Source organism: Salvelinus fontinalis, chromosome 23 (genome assembly GCF_029448725.1).
Source record: "Salvelinus fontinalis isolate EN_2023a chromosome 23, ASM2944872v1, whole genome shotgun sequence".
NCBI lineage: Eukaryota > Metazoa > Chordata > Actinopteri > Salmoniformes > Salmonidae > Salvelinus > Salvelinus fontinalis.
In genome coordinates this window covers 42,366,128-42,383,576 of record NC_074687.1, presented here as the reverse complement: position 1 = coordinate 42,383,576, position 17,449 = coordinate 42,366,128, and the positions used below count along the sequence as shown (strand labels likewise).

Genomic DNA, 17,449 nt, shown 5'->3' with positions numbered 1-17,449 from the left:
GGAGATGAAAATGCTTCTGCGGATGTCTTACTCACTTGTCAAATATCGTCTTCACTTTGAGTTGATAATCCACCTCTGGGAGTTTGACCAGCAATCTGGATATAAAACGTGATCAAAACAGAAATACTGACTAAAAACACATTTAATATGCACCCACACACACAATGAATTGATAATCACAATTGAGTTGTGTTGCATACACATACTGTACCTGACTTTGGTGGTGAACTGCACCCCGGTCTTGATGATGAGAGGTTTTTGGGGGTGGGTTGGCATCCATGGCTGCTTCTCCACCACAAATGAGCTGTGGACATTGCACAAAGGATGACACAAAGATGGCACACAAGAGAACTACAATAGCATGAGAGCAGTTGTGTACACCACCTAGATTTGGGTGGGGGCAATATACACTGCTCAAAAAAACAAAGGGAACACTTAAACAACACAATGTAACTCCAAGTCAATCACACTTCTGTGAAATCAAACTGTCCACTTAGGAAGCAACACTGATTGACAATACATTTCACATGCTGTTGTGCAAATGGAATAGACAAAAGGTGGAAATTATAGGCAATTAGCAAGACACCCCCAATAAAGGAGTGGTTCTGCAGGTGGTGACCACAGAACACTTCTCAGTTCCTATGCTTCCTGGCTGATGTTTTGGTCACTTTTGAATGCTGGCGGTGCTTTCGCTCTAGTGGTAGCATGAGACGGAGTCTACAACCCACACAAGTGGCTCAGGTAGTGCAGCTCATCCAAGATGGCACATCAATGCGAGCTGTGGCAAAAAGGTTTGCTGTGTCTGTCAGCGTAGTGTCCAGAGCATGGAGGCGCTACCAGGAGACAGGCCAGTACATCAGGAGACGTGGAGGAGGCCGTAGGAGGGCAACAACCCAGCAGCAGGATCGCTACCTCCGCCTTTGTGCAAGGAGGATTAGGAGGAGCACTGCCAGAGCCCTGCAAAATGACCTCCAGCAGGCCACAAATGTGCATGTGTCTGCTCAAACGGTCAGAAACAGACTCCATGAGGGTGGTATGAGGGGCCGACGTCCACAGGTGGGGGTTGTGCTTACAGCCCAACACCGTGCAGGACGTTTGGCATTTGCCAGAGAACACCAAGATTGCCAAATATCGCCACTGGCGCCCTGTGCTCTTCACAGATGAAAGCAGGTTCACACTGAGCACATGTGACAGACGTGACAGTCTGGAGACGCCGTGGAGAACGTTCTGCTGCCTGCAACATCCTCCAGCATGACCGGTTTGGCGGTGGGTCAGTCATGGTGTGGGGTGGCATTTCTTTGGGGGGCCGCACAGCCCTCCATGTGCTCGCCAGAGGTAGCCTGACTGCCATTAGGTACCGAGATGAGATCCTCAGACCCCTTGTGAGACCATATGCTGGTGCGGTTGGCCCTGGGTTCTTTCTAATGCAAGACAATGCTAGACCTCATGTGGCTGGAGTGTGTCAGCAGTTCCTGCAAGAGGAAGGCATTGATGCTATGGACTGGCCCGCCCGTTCCCCAGACCTGAATCCAATTGAGCACATCTGGGACAACATGTCTCGCTCTATCCACCAACGCCACGTTGCACCACAGACTGTCCAGGAGTTGGCGGATGCTTTAGTCCAGGTCTGGGAGGAGATCCCTCAGGAGACCATCCGCCACCTCATCAGGAGCATGCCCAGGCGTTGTAGGGAGGTCATACAGGCACGTGGAGGCCACACACACTACTGAGCCTCATTTTGACTTGTTTTAAAGGACATTACATCAAAGTTGGATCAGCCTGTAGTGTGGTTTTCCACTTTAATTTTGAGTGCGACTCCAAATCCAGACCTCCATGGGTTGATACATTTGATTTCCATTGATAATTTTTGCGTGATTTTGTTGTCAGCACATTCAACTATGTAAAGAAAAAAGTATTTAATAAGAATGTTTCATTCATTCAGATCTAGGATGTGTTATTTTAGTGTTCCCTTTATTTTTTTGAGCAGTGTAAGTCAAGTCCATTTCCCTGTCAACAAGACCATTAATGCTTCCCTATGCGTCCAGTTTTTTGGAAAATTATTTTGTGATGGATATTTTATTATTATTTTTTATTTACAAGTGTAGTTGCATCTTAAAGTTTGCAGGCCTTCCATTTACGTTCAGCCTTTCTAAATTCACTTTAAGGCACTTTTGGTCATTTAACCAAAGCGAGACTGGCAGACAGTTTATGCTTTGTTTTAACTGGTGCCGCTGACTCTAAAGTAGTCTGACATATGCATTTAGTTAGATTAGGTAGGCATTTGACCAGGTGTGTGTGTGGTTTTGTTGAGGTTAGTACCTTTTGATGAGGTGGTCGATGAGGTATTTGACCTGCTCCTCCAGCTGTGGTCTCTGCAAGGAGATGGGGTCGCTCGCATAGGTCACCTTCAGGATAAGATCTCCCAGTTTGTCCAGCTGACGTTTCGTCTGGAACAGACTCTGGGCTGTTAGAGTAAACCTGTGAGAGAGAGGGGTCCCAAGTTACTGTATTTTACGATAGAGTTATGAGTTAAGAACAGTGTCTCGGGGGCCTGATTGGTGTCACACTTTTTCTCCATCCCTAGCAAGCACAGCTGATTAATCAAATTGCATTCTAAACTGAAGATCATGATTAGGTGAATGAGTCAGGTGTGTTAGCTGGGGCAAAACTGTGACACCCAATCAGGCCCCTGAGGACTGGAATTGTCCAACCCTTAAGTGATAGCAAAGCTGATCTGAAAATGACTGATCCTGGGGATTTAAACTAGGGCGTGTGTATGTGTTCAGTGTCTTTTTTATTAGGGCTTTTACTAGTGTGTGTGTACACTATATATGTGCATGCATGCATTCCTGCACATGTGTGTTTTACCAGTTCTGGAGCTGGTCCAGTCCAGTGAGCAGTGGGCCACCTATACAGTTGATCTGCTGCCTGCGTTTCCACTCCATCAGCTCTGGGTTCAGCTGGGAGGCTATCAGAGCGTCAATCTCTTTTATCACGTCACTCATTTTAGACAGGTTCTCCTGTGGCGGAACAATTAATATCTCAATGCTGGTCCGGTCTGCTGTGTGGCTCAGTTGGCAAGCGCATGGTGCGAGCAACGCCAGGGTTGTGGGTTCGATTCCCACTGGGGCCAATCCATATGATTGTGTATGCACCAATTGATGTAAGTAGTATAAGCCCGAAGCAAATTCAATGAACATTCTTTGATATCGTAACTCACTGAACCGTTTTGCAGTGTTAAATCAAACTTGCAGTATTGTGCTTGGTGCTCTCCACATGTCACAGGCCCCAAAAAAGGAAAGTCTTTAACAATCGTATCTATATACTGAAGATAACTATTCATAGAGTTGTATAGACTTAAACTGCATCAGGCAGCAATTGCATAAGTACCTAACAGTTATAAATGACAAATGGTGGCACCAATTCAAATAAAACACACATTCACTCCCAGATAAGGGATCGCAGATAAGGGCTTTGACTGTTTACACGCTTCACAGGAAGCTTATAGTAACAACCATAGAGAGTAAAAAAGGTGCAGCTGACAAACATAGCGGATTGCTGGTTTATCGAAATGTATGTATGTTAGTGTCCCCACACCTTCCTCTTAAAGTCCAGGTTGTTGAGAATCTCCTGCAGTCGGGTCACTTCCTGTTTCATCCCCTCTGTGTTCCTGTCCGCCAGATCTGAGGGACACAAACACATCTAATGACAGCGTGGGGGGGGAAACTGTGGTAACACTTTAAAGGGGCAATCTGGGATTTGTATGTACATTTTTAGACTTTCAAATTAATGCAGTATAGCCATTGATTATTGAAGAATATAACAAAAAAGGTCCCCATGTTGATTTTCAAATCCCAAATTGCCCATTTTAAGCCTATATGCTCACGATAAGTCTTACAACGCATTATAACCACATAATGCATTATACCTGCAGGGCTTAAGTAAAGTCTTACCCTTAGTTATTCAATAATTCCACCACATCAGGCCACCAGAGGGCAAGGCACAGCTATTGCCATATTACTTACAGCTATCCGATATTATATGCTCGCTATCAAATCATCTCAGATCTTAGGGGATTCCATAGGGGATAGGAGCTGGAAGTTGATTTCAGATTGGCCATATAGCTGACCTCGAGACTGGATAGTTTTGAAGCGGCAGTCAAAGTCATCTTGCATGTCCTCTAGACATTTCACTGCCTGGTCCAGCATCTGCACATTACTCCTGATCACTGCCACCCTGTTGTCCATGTTCTTCTGTCTCTCAAAGGCCACGGAATTCTGCAAAGACTTCTCCAACGGGCCCTGTCAAGAAGATATTGAGGTTAACCACACACACATGTAGGATCTTAGATTTGAGCCAGTTTCCTACAGCAGGAAAATAATCCTGCAGCAACAGGATGTGAATTATTATGTGGATTATAATTAATGGGGTCAATACATTTTTCGTAAAGGATAATGACAAACTTTTGAAGCCTTTTAAACCTCAAAAACACTACAAGTTTAACATTTCCTGCATTGCGGGAAAGTTCTCCAGCAACAGGGTGATCAAATGAAGATGCTACATCTGTATGCACACACACAGGCCTTTTGTTGCACTTTAGTCTAAACTCTTTCTTTCCTCAAAATACCTGGGAAAAGAGGCAGGAAGATAAGAGGGGAAAATCATGGAGGTTTCCTGGTGACATAATAGAGTGACAGACCTGTTCCTGTATGTTGGCTGACGCGATGATACGACGCTCCTCTCTGAGGCTAGTGGAGATGACCCTGGCCATGAGCAGAGGGTAGACTTTGTATTTTATCTGAAACACACACAATATTTGAATCTCTTAGCGAAACTGCTAATGTGTTGGGTTGACAGTCGCTGGACCTGGGTTTGAGTTCTGGTGCGGGCTAACACCCTGAATTCGCTGCAATATTATGCTACTGCTCTCTACACCGCTTGACATATGCAGGCCTCTGCCTGCATGCGAGCTAAACCCAGTCCCACTGAAACCGTGTTGATTCAACAAGTTTGTGCCCAGTAGAAGTGCAATGTAATTTGTCAACGTATTTAACTTACTGTTGTTTTGAGGGTAACATTTAAACCACAGGATTATATCATGGTAACCCATTTTCAACATAGACAAACCTTACATAAAATGTTGAATTTGTACCTTTAAAACAACATCAGATCTTTAACGTTATATCCACTATCAGAAGAAAAAAAAAATATATATATATAAATTACTGTGGTTTAAATGTTACCCTCAAAACAACAGTAAGTTAAATACGTTGACAAATTACATTGCACTTTATATATACAAATTACATTGCACTTACACACACACACACACACACACACACACATACATATATATAGGCTGGGCAGCACCTCCTACTGGAGAATTGATCCATCTACAGCTACCCTTTGGTCTCCCATCCAGGATTTTAATCAAACCCAGCCTTGCTTAGCTATTTTTGTCACCGACTAATACCAATGCACTATAGAGAGAATGATTGTGGAGCAATCTCCAGATAAAAACAAAATAGATTTACTGTTGCTATCGAAGTCATGCCAAAGGGTAGGTTTAACAGAGCAAATGAAATGTGACCATACTTTATCACTCAAATATCAATGATTCTATTTAGGACTAAATGTCATCAACAGCTATTGTTTAAAAAAAAATGTTTTTTACAACACATAGGCCTAGTGTTTCAAGCTCTGATCGATTTAAAATTGTAGGATATTGAATTGTATAACATTACTTTTATAGTTTCAGTAACCTCAATATGGCCATGGATGTGTTACTCATTTTAAGGTTAAACGTTAGATGACTTAATATTATTGAATTGTGTTTGGTTGACATTTGAATGAAATATCTTCTGCTTGGATAGTGCCATCTGTACCATTGACTAGCTTTAATTTCATTTTGTTTTCAAATTAATTTGAAAATTAGTTTGATTCACGGCACCATCGCAACCAAAAATCTAACTTAAAGAATAGGGCTAAACCAGTTGCTCAGATGGACAGCAGTAGATACATCTCCTTAAAATGTTGATATTTGGTTGCGTTGTCAACCAAACACAATTCAATAATATGAAGTCATCTAACATTCAACCTTAAAATGAGTAGCACATCCATGGCCATATTGAGGTTACTGAAACAATACAAGTAATGTTATGTAGTCATATAAAAGCGTGCATGTTCACGATAGCATGCAGAGTGTCGCAGGTCTGTGGAGATCTTCACAATTGCTGTAATATGCGTAGAATCTGGAACGGCATTGATCACTTGCACCATGTACTTTTAACGTAATCTCAACTGCAATCCTGGTCATTTGGTTCTGCTATTAGATTAAGCACAGTGGACAACACAATCTGTTGTATAAATAAACAACATATCTGACATCGTATTCCCATTTGAACTTTGATGTGCTTTTTTTTTTTTTTTTTTTTTTTTTTAAATGGGCAAAAGCTCAGTTTTAGACATTTGGGTGTCTAAAACTAAGCCAAAAAATCTGACATTGTTTTTCCATTGGAATTTGCTTGTCCTTTTAAAGATGGTTGAAAGCATGGTGATAGCACATTGGAAATTCAACTAACTTTTGGCTGTCCTTTCGAGTGGGTGAATATAGGTTGTAATCTCATTGATCAACGACTCAACCAAATATTATTCGTGTTGAAATGACGTGGTGTGCCCAGTGGGTCTCTGTCTCTGCTTGATCTGGAAATACAGTCCGGAGGCTCTGTACGGAGGGTGTGACGCAATTGTGGAGCATGAAGAGCCTTTTAGTGTTGTCCTACTTTCTCCTTAGAATGTATAGTGTATTGCCCAATAAGGAAATATTTAACTTCAAAGGGGTTTTTCCCAGACACTGTACATCCTTGAGTAACCTGAACCCACTGTACTGTCATTGCTCTCCACCGTGTCGTAGAATTACAACATGGTAATCACATTCCTCTTATATAAGAATGTAATCCTATAATAGTACTCACTTTTTTTTAAACAATTTGTAGAGGCAACAGAACAGAGTTCTTAGAACTCTCATGTGTCGGTGGGAAGAGAGAGAAGCCTCAGATTTAACATTGACAGTAGATTTATGATGGCTTGGTGATAAGACAACATTCCATGATTAGTGTGTGTGCCTGTCTGTCGGTGCCAGGGAGACCCAACCTCCAGTTTTTTTTAAAGGAAAGGACCTAGTAGTGTCTGTTGCATTAGTATTCCTGTATAAGCAAGCAGTAAATGAACTAGAGACAGATATTTGGTGCCATGTAAATCTTGATGTGTGTTGCATGAGAGCATAATGTACCTTTGTATACATTCTCTTATCTGTGAAATGTCATGAACATTCAAGAGGATGGACTTTGCTATAAAATGCTGTGGCTTAGACCGTTGACAAGCCCCTTTACTGCAGTAATTAAGTAATAATGTTTGATTGTTTTGAGGAAGTCTAAAATGGTCTTTGATTAGAATAATTCCAAGTATCAGGTCTGCCATCAGCAAAAACAAAAGTCTACTATGACAGTGCGAACAAGGAGACATTTACTGTAAAAAGACCAGGCCTACATGGGCCGTGTTCATTAGGCACAAAATGTAAGAAAGAGGGAAACAGGGAGGTATTAGCTGAACTTATTCAATATGAAATGCTTGTTTTGCTACAGTGTATCCTAACGAACAAAACCATGAATGGACTTGCCCTCTGTACCCCTTAATTTGTTCCATTCGTTAGCTTTAGCGGTCTCTGAACCCAGTTCTGTACAAAACGTGTCTCAAACGCCTTGCCATATTTTATCTGGTTTTGCAAAATGCCGCAGATTCTCTCAAGGCATCTGTGACAAAACGGAAAGTTTTGATGTGAACATGTGAAACCTGATTTCTCTTTCAGTCGTTGTCTGTGACCAATGACAGGAGGGTGATTCAGTCTTGAAAACCCACACGATACCCTTTAAATCATCACAATGACAACTACAGCACAAACAAACAACGTCAGCTCAACAGTGTAATTCAGCCTACTGTATTAAGAGAAAGACAGTAAAACCCCCATCTAGCATCCCTCTGACTTTGTTAGCTGATCAAGAGAAATCCCCTTAGAAAAATAGGTGCTGAGTGTTTGGCTCTAAGAGTGTATGAAAGGCTATCTACAACCTAAAAAGGGTTATTTGGCTGTCCCCGTAGGAGAACCCTTTGAAGAATCCTTTAGGTTTTCAGAGAGGGTTCTAACTAGAAGCAAAAAGGGTTTTACCTGGAACTTGGCTTGGGAGGCAGGTAGCCTAATGGTTTAGAGCATTGGGCCAGTAGCCAAGATTTTGCTGGTTTGAATCCCCGAGCGGTCTAGGTGAAATATCTGGCACATAACCCTAATTGCTCCCATAAGTCGCTCTGGATAAGAGCATCTGCTAAATGACTCAAATCAACAAATTTTTTTTTTTATTGTCAATGATTCTCTTATGGGGACTGCTGAACCATTTTGTAACCTTTTTTCTCTAAGAGTATAGCTTTAGATGAGACATAAGCGCTGCAATCTTGATTTCCAGTACTAATAGATTTGCATAGTGGGTTGAATGTATTCTTCATTCAGTGGGTCAATGCCATCACAACAAAATGCAATTCAGGTATGAAACATTGGGGAAGGGTTTTTTCGATTCATAAAATGCATTTCCATAGAATTCCCTAAATTGACTGAGTTCAAAAGAACAGACCCCAAACAGTGCTTGTATACCGTCAAGGAACACTCAGCACAAATTGTCTGGAAAGAGATATTTTCCGCCTGTCCTCTGTGCGTCATAGACATTACACCTAAACAACAAAATGCACATCGCCAAGCACCACCCCCAAGTCAAACCTCTCGATGTTCGTGCTTCTACTACCTCTGAGAAGCATAACACGATCTGCACACACATGAAATGGAAGTGGCAACCACAAGGTTCTGCTGAGGTATGTCTTCCCTACATCAGTTAGTGTAAACACAGAAACATGGCCCCATGCCCATCAACCTCAAACAGCCATTTTCTATTCCTGTTAGTGTTTTAAGGTACAATGCTCAGAGATTCTAAAACATACTACTTAGATTACTACTTAAATATACTAAATATAGTCAATGTCCTGAGAGCTCAGCAAGCTCTCCGAACATGTTTCTTTGATTCGCCTCAATAGGGTAAGAGGTCAAATTATGACTGGGACAACACTTATCAGTGAAAGAATACTCAGTATGAGGAAGACCAATACACGTGTAAGCCAATCCCTAAAGCTACAAAAAAAAGACATCTATTGTCTTTCACTTCCCTATCCATAATGAACACACACACTAACAGACTACTCCAATCATATTCAACTAGTGGACCACTGTCTGGATCCGGAACCAGAATTTTGCTTTTTTGGAACTCAGTCAGGCTTTTAATACTTATACATACACAAAAGTATGTAGACACCCCTTCAAATTAGTGGATTCAGCTATTTCATCCACACCCGTTGCTGACAGGTGTATAGACTCAAGCACACAGCCATGTCAATCTCCATAGACAAACATTGGCAGTATAATGGTCTTACTGAAGAGCTCAAATTACTTTCAACGTGGAACCGTCGTAGCATATGTTGAAACACCTTTCCAACAGGTCAGTTTGTCAAATTTCTGCCCTGCTAGAGCTGCCCCGGTCAACTGTAAGTGCTGTTATTGTGAAGTGGAAACGTCTAGGAGCAACAAGGGCTCAGCCGCGAAATTTTAGGCCACAAGCTCACAGAATGGGACCACAGAGTGCTGAAGCGTGTAAAAATCTTTCCAGTGAAGGGAAATCTGATGTTCTAGAGTCTAGAACGATTCTAGACGAATCTAGACGATTCTGAGCCTTCCACTTTGTGGCAACAGTTTGGGGAAGGTCCTTTCTTGTTTCAGCATGACAATGCCCCCGTGCACAAAGCGAGGTCCGTACCGAACTGGTTTTGTCGAGATCGGTGTGGAATAACTTGACTGGCTTGCACAGAGCCCTGACCTTAACCCCTTTGGGATGAATTGGAACGCAGTCAGCAAGCCAGGCCTAATCGCCCAACATCAGTGCCCGACCTCATTAATGCTCATGGCTGAATGGAAGCAAGTCCCCGCAGCAAATGTTCCAACAACTACTGGAAAGCCTTCCCAGAAGAGTGGAGGCTGTTATAGCAGCAAAGGGGGGGACCAACTCCATATTAATGCCCATGATTTTGCAATGAGGTGTTCGACGAACAGGTATCCACATACTTTCGGTAATGTGGTGTACTTCCCCAGAGTCAGATGGACTAATGGATACCATTTGTATGTCTCTACATCCAGTATGAAGTAAGTTAGAGGAGGTTTTGAGAGCCAGTGCTTACTAGCGTTGGCACAGCTGTTCCTATAGACTTCCAGCCATTACGCTAGACAGCAACTTCCTTCAAACTGCATGCAGAAACATAAAAATGGTATCCATGAGTTCATCTGACTCTGGGGAAGTAGATAAAGGGCTTCATTGCCAAAATCCTGAAGTATCCCTTTTACTTACTGCTGCTGAGAGTTGAAATAGTAGAATGCACAAGGATCCATTTCGAAATTTGGTAGGGCATGGGCAGTTTTCCTCTTGTTATGTCATTCACTGACAGACCTTAGATATAATTTACCTATCAGAAATGTCCACTTTATCAACTACTGGCCATGTTAGCTAGATGGGTTAGTTAGGCTTGTAGGCCAGGCCATGTGTGGAAGCCAGGAGATGCTAAATGTGTTTGTTAATTAATGGTCAATTACCGTGAGACCGACAGTTATTTGCTTGACAATCACCGGCTGACAATTGTGACCACCAGACCTAGTACAACCAACCCATAACTCCCTACTAATGGGGAGTGGCACCGTGTAGTCCACGGTTAATCAACTACTATTTGAAAAGGTCTGGTCACACATCCCCTAGATGGCAAAGGTCTGGATGGATATTGTTGTTTATCAGCTTAGTAACAAACTCAACCTATGCGAATCAAACTGTTCAAACCGTTCCTACCCCTCTTGTTGGCGGAGAGAACATTTTGCCGTTTTAAAGCTCATTCCCTGCAATTCTACACATTTTGCCATGTCTTATGTCTGTTATGATACCTGAGTTAATGGGGATCCTCTCGGGGTCGAAGCCCCTGGGCACGTAATCTGATAACTACAATATTTAGATGGCTGATACAATATTTACAAGCCACTGATGCTGATCTTCGGAAAACATCTACATTTGAAAAAGTCTAATAAATCCATTAATTTTAGACCGGTCTAAAGAAGCATGATAAGAAAATGTAGTCTATTTCAGAAGAACAGAATAGCATACTCTGAGTTGTCCTTATGTTAGGTCCTGATCTGCCTATGCCAAATGGCTGTGGGCTACACTAGTTCATTTAGCAGACAAGATTTGCTTAGAATTCCGTGGCATTATTTTATAGTAGGAAGAATACAATTGAACAAAGCTGAATAAAATAGCATGTTTTCGCCAAACGATTTGAGGGAGTGTGCACATGTGACTATTCTGTGTTGAGCGGTTAAGAAATAGGTATTCTTATATGCTTAATTTAGAGTTATTAATGTAACTTTAATTGTCCTACAAATGTTGGGCTATATGTTTAGATTTTTAATACATTGTAAGTCTGCATGATGATTTGAAAAAAGGTGCTAGAAAGACATGAGCTCTGCTTTGTTTTTTTGCACAGGGTGTACACACTACATCAGTCTCTCATTCACAATTTGACAAGCACTTGATAATGCCTAGAATTTCACAGCGGCATCTCCTTTGTGTGGCCGTAATGCACCCTAAAAAAAACAAAAAAAACATGCCTTTTGTGGCCAGTGGCTGTTGTGCCCTTCTCCTCGAGTGCTGCGCACTCCATCACGTGATCAGGTCTTTCTCGCAGGCTACAAGTGAAGACAGACACATCGGGGAGGCAACTGCTCACGTCCTTATCCAATTCCAAGATGCATATTGAAGATATTGGAAAAAGTGTCCACATTTACTTTGTCAGCCAACAAGATGAGTAGGCCTAACAAACAGCAAAAGTACTATCCTATGAATCTACTATCCCCCATAGTACAAAAGTTGACCTATTCTATTCTCTGCAAGAAATAAAGGGCATTATTGCTTTTATACAATGGGTTACCAACATGTTAAAATAATGATCAACATATTTTGATAAAAAAATGTTATTTTGATTAATTTATTCATACCATTTCATCCTTCCACAAGATCCTTCCATTCTGTATACTTCTGGCCCCTCTTTGGACACTGTGTTAACTAACCTCCAGACGAGCTTCAATGCCATACAACTCTCCTTCCGTGGCCTCCAACTGCTCTTAAACGCAAGTAAAACTAAATGCATGCTATTCAACCGATCATTGCCCGCACGCCCAGCATCACTACTCTGGACGGCTCCGACTTAGAATACGTGGACAACTACAAATACCTAGGTGTCTGGTTAGACTGTAAACTCTCCTTCCAGACTCACATTAAGCATCTCCAATCCAAAATGAAATCTAGAATCGGCTTCCTATATCGCAACAAAGCATCCTTCACTCATGCTGCCAAACATACCCTCGTAAAACTGACCATCCTACCAATACCTCGACTTCATGGATGTCATCTATAAAATAGCCTCCAACACTCTACTCAACAAACTGGATGCAGTCTATCACAGTACCATCCGTTTTGTCACCAAAGCCCCATACACTACCCACCATTGCGACCTGTACAGTCTCGTTGGTTGGCCCTGGCTTCATACTCGTCACCAAAGCCACTGGCTACCGGTTATCTACAAGTCTCTGCTAGGTAAAGCCCCGCCTTATCTCAGCTCACTGGTCACCATAGCAGCACCCGCTCGTAGCACGCGCTCCAGCAGGTATATCTCACTGGTCACCCCCAAAGCCAATTCCTCCTTTGGTCGTCTTTCCTTCCAGTTCTCTGCTGCCAATGACTGGAACGAACTGCAAAAACCATCAGCAGCATCAGAGGTTGGAGAAGCCTAATTACCGTGACTGAAGGGTCACGTGGAATTTGTGGAATTTGACTGCCTCGTAAACGCCGGGGTGTGGCGGTAATACAGTCACCGCAACAGCCCTAGGTTGTACTAAATCACCTCAATCCTTGAATGTATCAATTTCAAGGAGAGACTTATCAATGTTGGATATGCATGGTGTATGGTAGGCTGGCAAACTGATTTAGCGCAGCATTCAGTCGGGTTTTAACTAGGTTAGGTGTATGCAGGGCTCTAAAGTACGACCATTTTGGTCGCATATGCTCCTAAGTCATTTGCTGTGCGACCTGGAATTTTATTTTGAGAGTACTAGTGGGACTACAAAAATATATCACCCAGGGTAATTCTTGCTACAATTAGGCTTCGCTGTACCGCTGCCACACACCACGGTCCCGGACACAGCAATCAGTTGCACTTACAGGCCTACGGCTGGCCAATCAATTAGCTCAAATTAGTGTCTGCAGCTTCCTCGAGCACACAGTGTCACAGTATAACTTTAAACCGTCCCCTCGCCCCGACACAGGCGCGAACCAGGGACCCTCTGCACACATCAACAACAGTCACCCACGAAGCAGCGTTACCCATCGCTCCACAAAAGCCGCAAGGGGCAACCCTACTTAATGTCTCAGAGCAAGTGACGTAACTGATTGAAATGCTACTAGCGCGCACCCGCTAACTAGCTAGCCATTTCACATCCGTTACACTCACCCCCCTTTCAACCTCCTCCTTTTCCGCAGCAACCAGTGATCCGGGTCAACAGCATCAATGTAACAGTATAACTTTACGGCGTTCCCTCGCCCCGACACGGGCGCGAACCAGGGACCTTCTGCACACATCAACAACGGTCACCCACGAAGCAGCGTTACCCATCGCTCCACAAAAACCGCGGCCCTTGCAGAGCAAGGGGCAACCCTACTTAAAGTCTCAGAGCAAGTGACGTAACTGATTGAAATGCTACTAGCGCGTACCCGCTAACTAGCTAGCCATTTCACATCCGTTACACTAGCAAACTTTATACTGTGAGATTTCTCAACTTTTAAAACTATGACTAGAGAGACCGTCAACGAATAGAGCAAATAGCTGCTGTTTTTAATGAGTGAGTTCATCTTTTGTTTTTATTCAGCACCGTCAACACTTTTTGAAGCCATAAAATGTGCTTCCTGTACTCGCACTTCAACCAGAACTGCAATGAATGAGTAGTTGAGTGTAGGCTTGTATTGTTATTATTAATGGAGGGATGGTGAGAGGCGGACCCTCTGCTGCTCTCTCCCCCCATCCGCTGAACCTGACCATCAGATGCAGGCACTATCAGTCCAGTAAAACATTTTTTTATAATAATTATTTACATGTATGCTCACTCAAGTAATACAATGGAGCCATTACCGGTGTGATCATATACCTCAAGTTTTGAAAGAATTAAAAAACTACCTTGCCAACAACATTGGCAGGGCATTTCAAGCATAGACAATATGCAGTGATAATGTATTGGGCTTATTGCCTACTGCACAAACCTCATCGCTACCGAACTGTTTTTAAGTGTAAACTAATCGGAACAGTGGATTTCAGCATGCAGGTATTTGTATCAACATTTTAGCTTTTTATAATAACAATGTATTTGAAGGGTTATTCGTTTCTAGGGCACAGCATGTGCTTCAAAATGTATCTAGAATTCATATAGGACCAATAAAGGCTTTATCTAAATCAATGTACAAATCCGCTTTTCTGATGCTGCTGAATGTTATGTTGTGCGCCTAATTTTAAGTTGGAAGCACCAGTGCTACCAATTATTTTTTGGGTTGTTTTTGCCCTGGGTGTATGGTATTGTAAGGGAGGTTGTTGTGGCACCTGCAACTGCTTGTTGATGTTCTTCAGGTTGTGTCTTTGTAGGAAGTTCTGTTCCTGAGAATACTGCCTGTCCAACTGAGACAGGAGATTGCTGAGGAGAACTGTCGCCATGGACTCGTGGTTTGCGGCCATATCCCTGAAAAAGGCACATACACTTTCTCTTAGCTTTGTATCCAATTTCACCATGTTTAATCCAAATGTGATTAATAAGAACATGTAGAAGATACATTGAGTATTCAAAACATCACGAAACACCTAATCCTTTCCATGACATAGACTGACCAGGTGAATCCAGATGAAAGCTATAATTCCCATATTAATGTCACTTGTTAAATCAACTTCAAATCAGTGTAGACGAAGGGGAGGAGACAGGTTATTGAGGGATTTTTAAGCAATTGAGACATGGATTGTGTATATGTGCCATTCAGAGGGTGAATGGGCAAGACAAAAGATTTAAGTGCCTTTGAACAGGTTATGGTAGTAGGTGCCAGGCACACCGGTTTGTGTCAAGAACTGCAACGCTGCTGAGTTTCACACGCAACAGTTTCCCATGTGTATCAAGAATGGTCCACCACCCAAAGGATATCCAGCCAACTTGACACAACTGTGGGAAGCATTGGAGTCAATATGGGCCAGCATCCCTGTGGAACACTTTCGACACCTTGGTGGGGGGGTATAAAAAGGTGATGTTTTGCACCAGATTTAGCTGACATAATTTACAGCTGCAGTCTCCCCGGGTGAACATATAAAACATGAAAACATTATGTACAAACAGACATTTTAAAAACAGATATCAGGGACATAGCTGTGGGACCTGATAATATTTGTAAAGTACCCATCAAAAAATAAATATTGCACACAGCCCAGTTAATGCACCTATTGAGATTAAGACACAGTATTCCAGTGTTGTAGTGTAGTATTTTAACACTCCAAACCAAATGCATACATGTGTGCAAACACACATTCACAGACACCCGTAGATACACTCACCAGTCCTGGCTTTCAATCCAGTCAGAAAACACCTGCCGAATCCCCATAGGGAAGCTGTCATCATAAAGGTAGTCCACCTGCTCCAGGTATTTGAACTCGAGCTGTTGAATTTGTTTCCATTGACTCATTCTGTGGTATGATGCCAACACAAAAGCATATTAAAAACGCAAAAATAAATTACACTTCTGAGAGGGTCATTGAAGGAGCAGTGCTTTTAGAATTAAGCTCATTTTTGTCCAGATAAGTAATAGTTTATGATTGTGCTCTTTTTGAACAGTCTACACATTATAAAACTGTGCTGCATATTGTGTTTCATTTACGTATCAAATCAAAACTGTATTTGCCACATGGGCCGAATTCAACAAGTGTAGACTTTACCGTGAAATGCTTACTTACAAGCCAGTTCAAGGAGAATAAAATATTTACCAAGTAGGCCAAAATAAAAAGTAACACAATAAGAATAACGAGGCTATATACAGGGGGCACCGGTACCGAGTCAGTGTGCAGGGGTACAGGCTAGTTGAGGTAATCTGTACATGTAGATGGACGCAAAGTTACTATGCATAGGTAACAAACAAACAAACAGCGAGTATCAGCAGTGTTACCATCACTTCCGACTTCTTGTAATTCACATTTTACAGCAGCATTAGCTTTTCTTACCTTTATTTCTGTAGCAGACCAGGATAAAAAAAAATGTATACTGTAGTCATTGACTATCAAAACATAATTGTTTGTGAGACGTCACTGTTTGTGAAAGCTTACCTGTGACTTTCGACTCGGTGCTCCATCACATAAATATCCACCGTACACAAGTCATGAGATTGTTTTTCAGTTGTTTCCTCCTGAAGCCTTCGTGAATTCCGACCAGACTTCTTTTACGATGATCGTCACGTAATAGGCCTGCCCTACAGGTTTTGTCATCTTCCTCCCACACAACCTGGTCTCAGAGCATTTCGTATTATTCTGTACTTAAACCCGTTTCTTATGATGTGTTAGATTTCATATGATTGCGAAAAGACAGGTGTACGGATATTTGTATAACAAAAATGTTTAGCAACCCAAAGGTTGAGAGTTCAAATCTTATCACGGTCAACTTTAGCAATTTAGCTAATTAGCGACTTTTCAACTACTTACTACTTTTTAGTTACTTTGCAACTACTTAGCATGTTAGCTAACCCTAACCTTAACTCTTTTAGAAAACCCTTTACCTAACCTTAACCCTTTAACCTAACTCCTAAACTTAACATTAATCTTCACCCGTAGCCTAGCTAACGTTAGCGAGCTAACTAACCGAATGGAGTGTTTCTGGAAGTGGGCGTGTGTGGATCATCAGCAATGCTTGTAACTATTAGCTTTACACAAATCATTATTCTTCGAGTTAAAAATAAAGGTGTCATTGTATGCTGATGATTAATGTTTTCTTTTAAATCCACAATTTGGATCCCTCTACAGCCTCATAGAGGATCTAGATAATTTTTCTAACCTCTGGATTACAACCAAATCATGATAAGTGTAATATATTAGTATTGGATCACTAAAAAACACAACTTTTACATTACCGTGCAGTTTACCAATAAAATGGTCTGATGGTGATGTGGACATACTCAGTAAACATATCCCAAAATAAATAAAT

At 42.0% G+C, this 17,449-nt stretch overlaps 1 protein-coding gene across 2 annotated transcripts in view; it reads right to left on the bottom strand.

Annotated features, from left to right (window-relative positions):
* Window positions 1-17,148, bottom strand: part of LOC129821357 (signal transducer and activator of transcription 4-like) — a 29,321-nt gene extending 12,173 nt beyond the window's left edge. For both annotated transcript variants that reach the window (XM_055878957.1, XM_055878958.1), the window contains exons 1-10: window positions 16,579-17,148; window positions 15,817-15,945; window positions 14,827-14,962; window positions 4,700-4,798; window positions 4,130-4,301; window positions 3,598-3,683; window positions 2,869-3,020; window positions 2,320-2,478; window positions 212-304; window positions 36-95 (exon numbers count right to left, since the gene is read on the bottom strand). In XM_055878957.1, the coding sequence (XP_055734932.1) occupies window positions 36-95; window positions 212-304; window positions 2,320-2,478; window positions 2,869-3,020; window positions 3,598-3,683; window positions 4,130-4,301; window positions 4,700-4,798; window positions 14,827-14,962; window positions 15,817-15,945; window positions 16,579-16,604 (1,112 nt within the window). In that variant the 5' untranslated portion in view covers window positions 16,605-17,148. The remainder of the gene's footprint in view (window positions 1-35; window positions 96-211; window positions 305-2,319; window positions 2,479-2,868; window positions 3,021-3,597; window positions 3,684-4,129; window positions 4,302-4,699; window positions 4,799-14,826; window positions 14,963-15,816; window positions 15,946-16,578) is intronic.
* Between the last annotated feature and the right edge of the window lie 301 nt (window positions 17,149-17,449).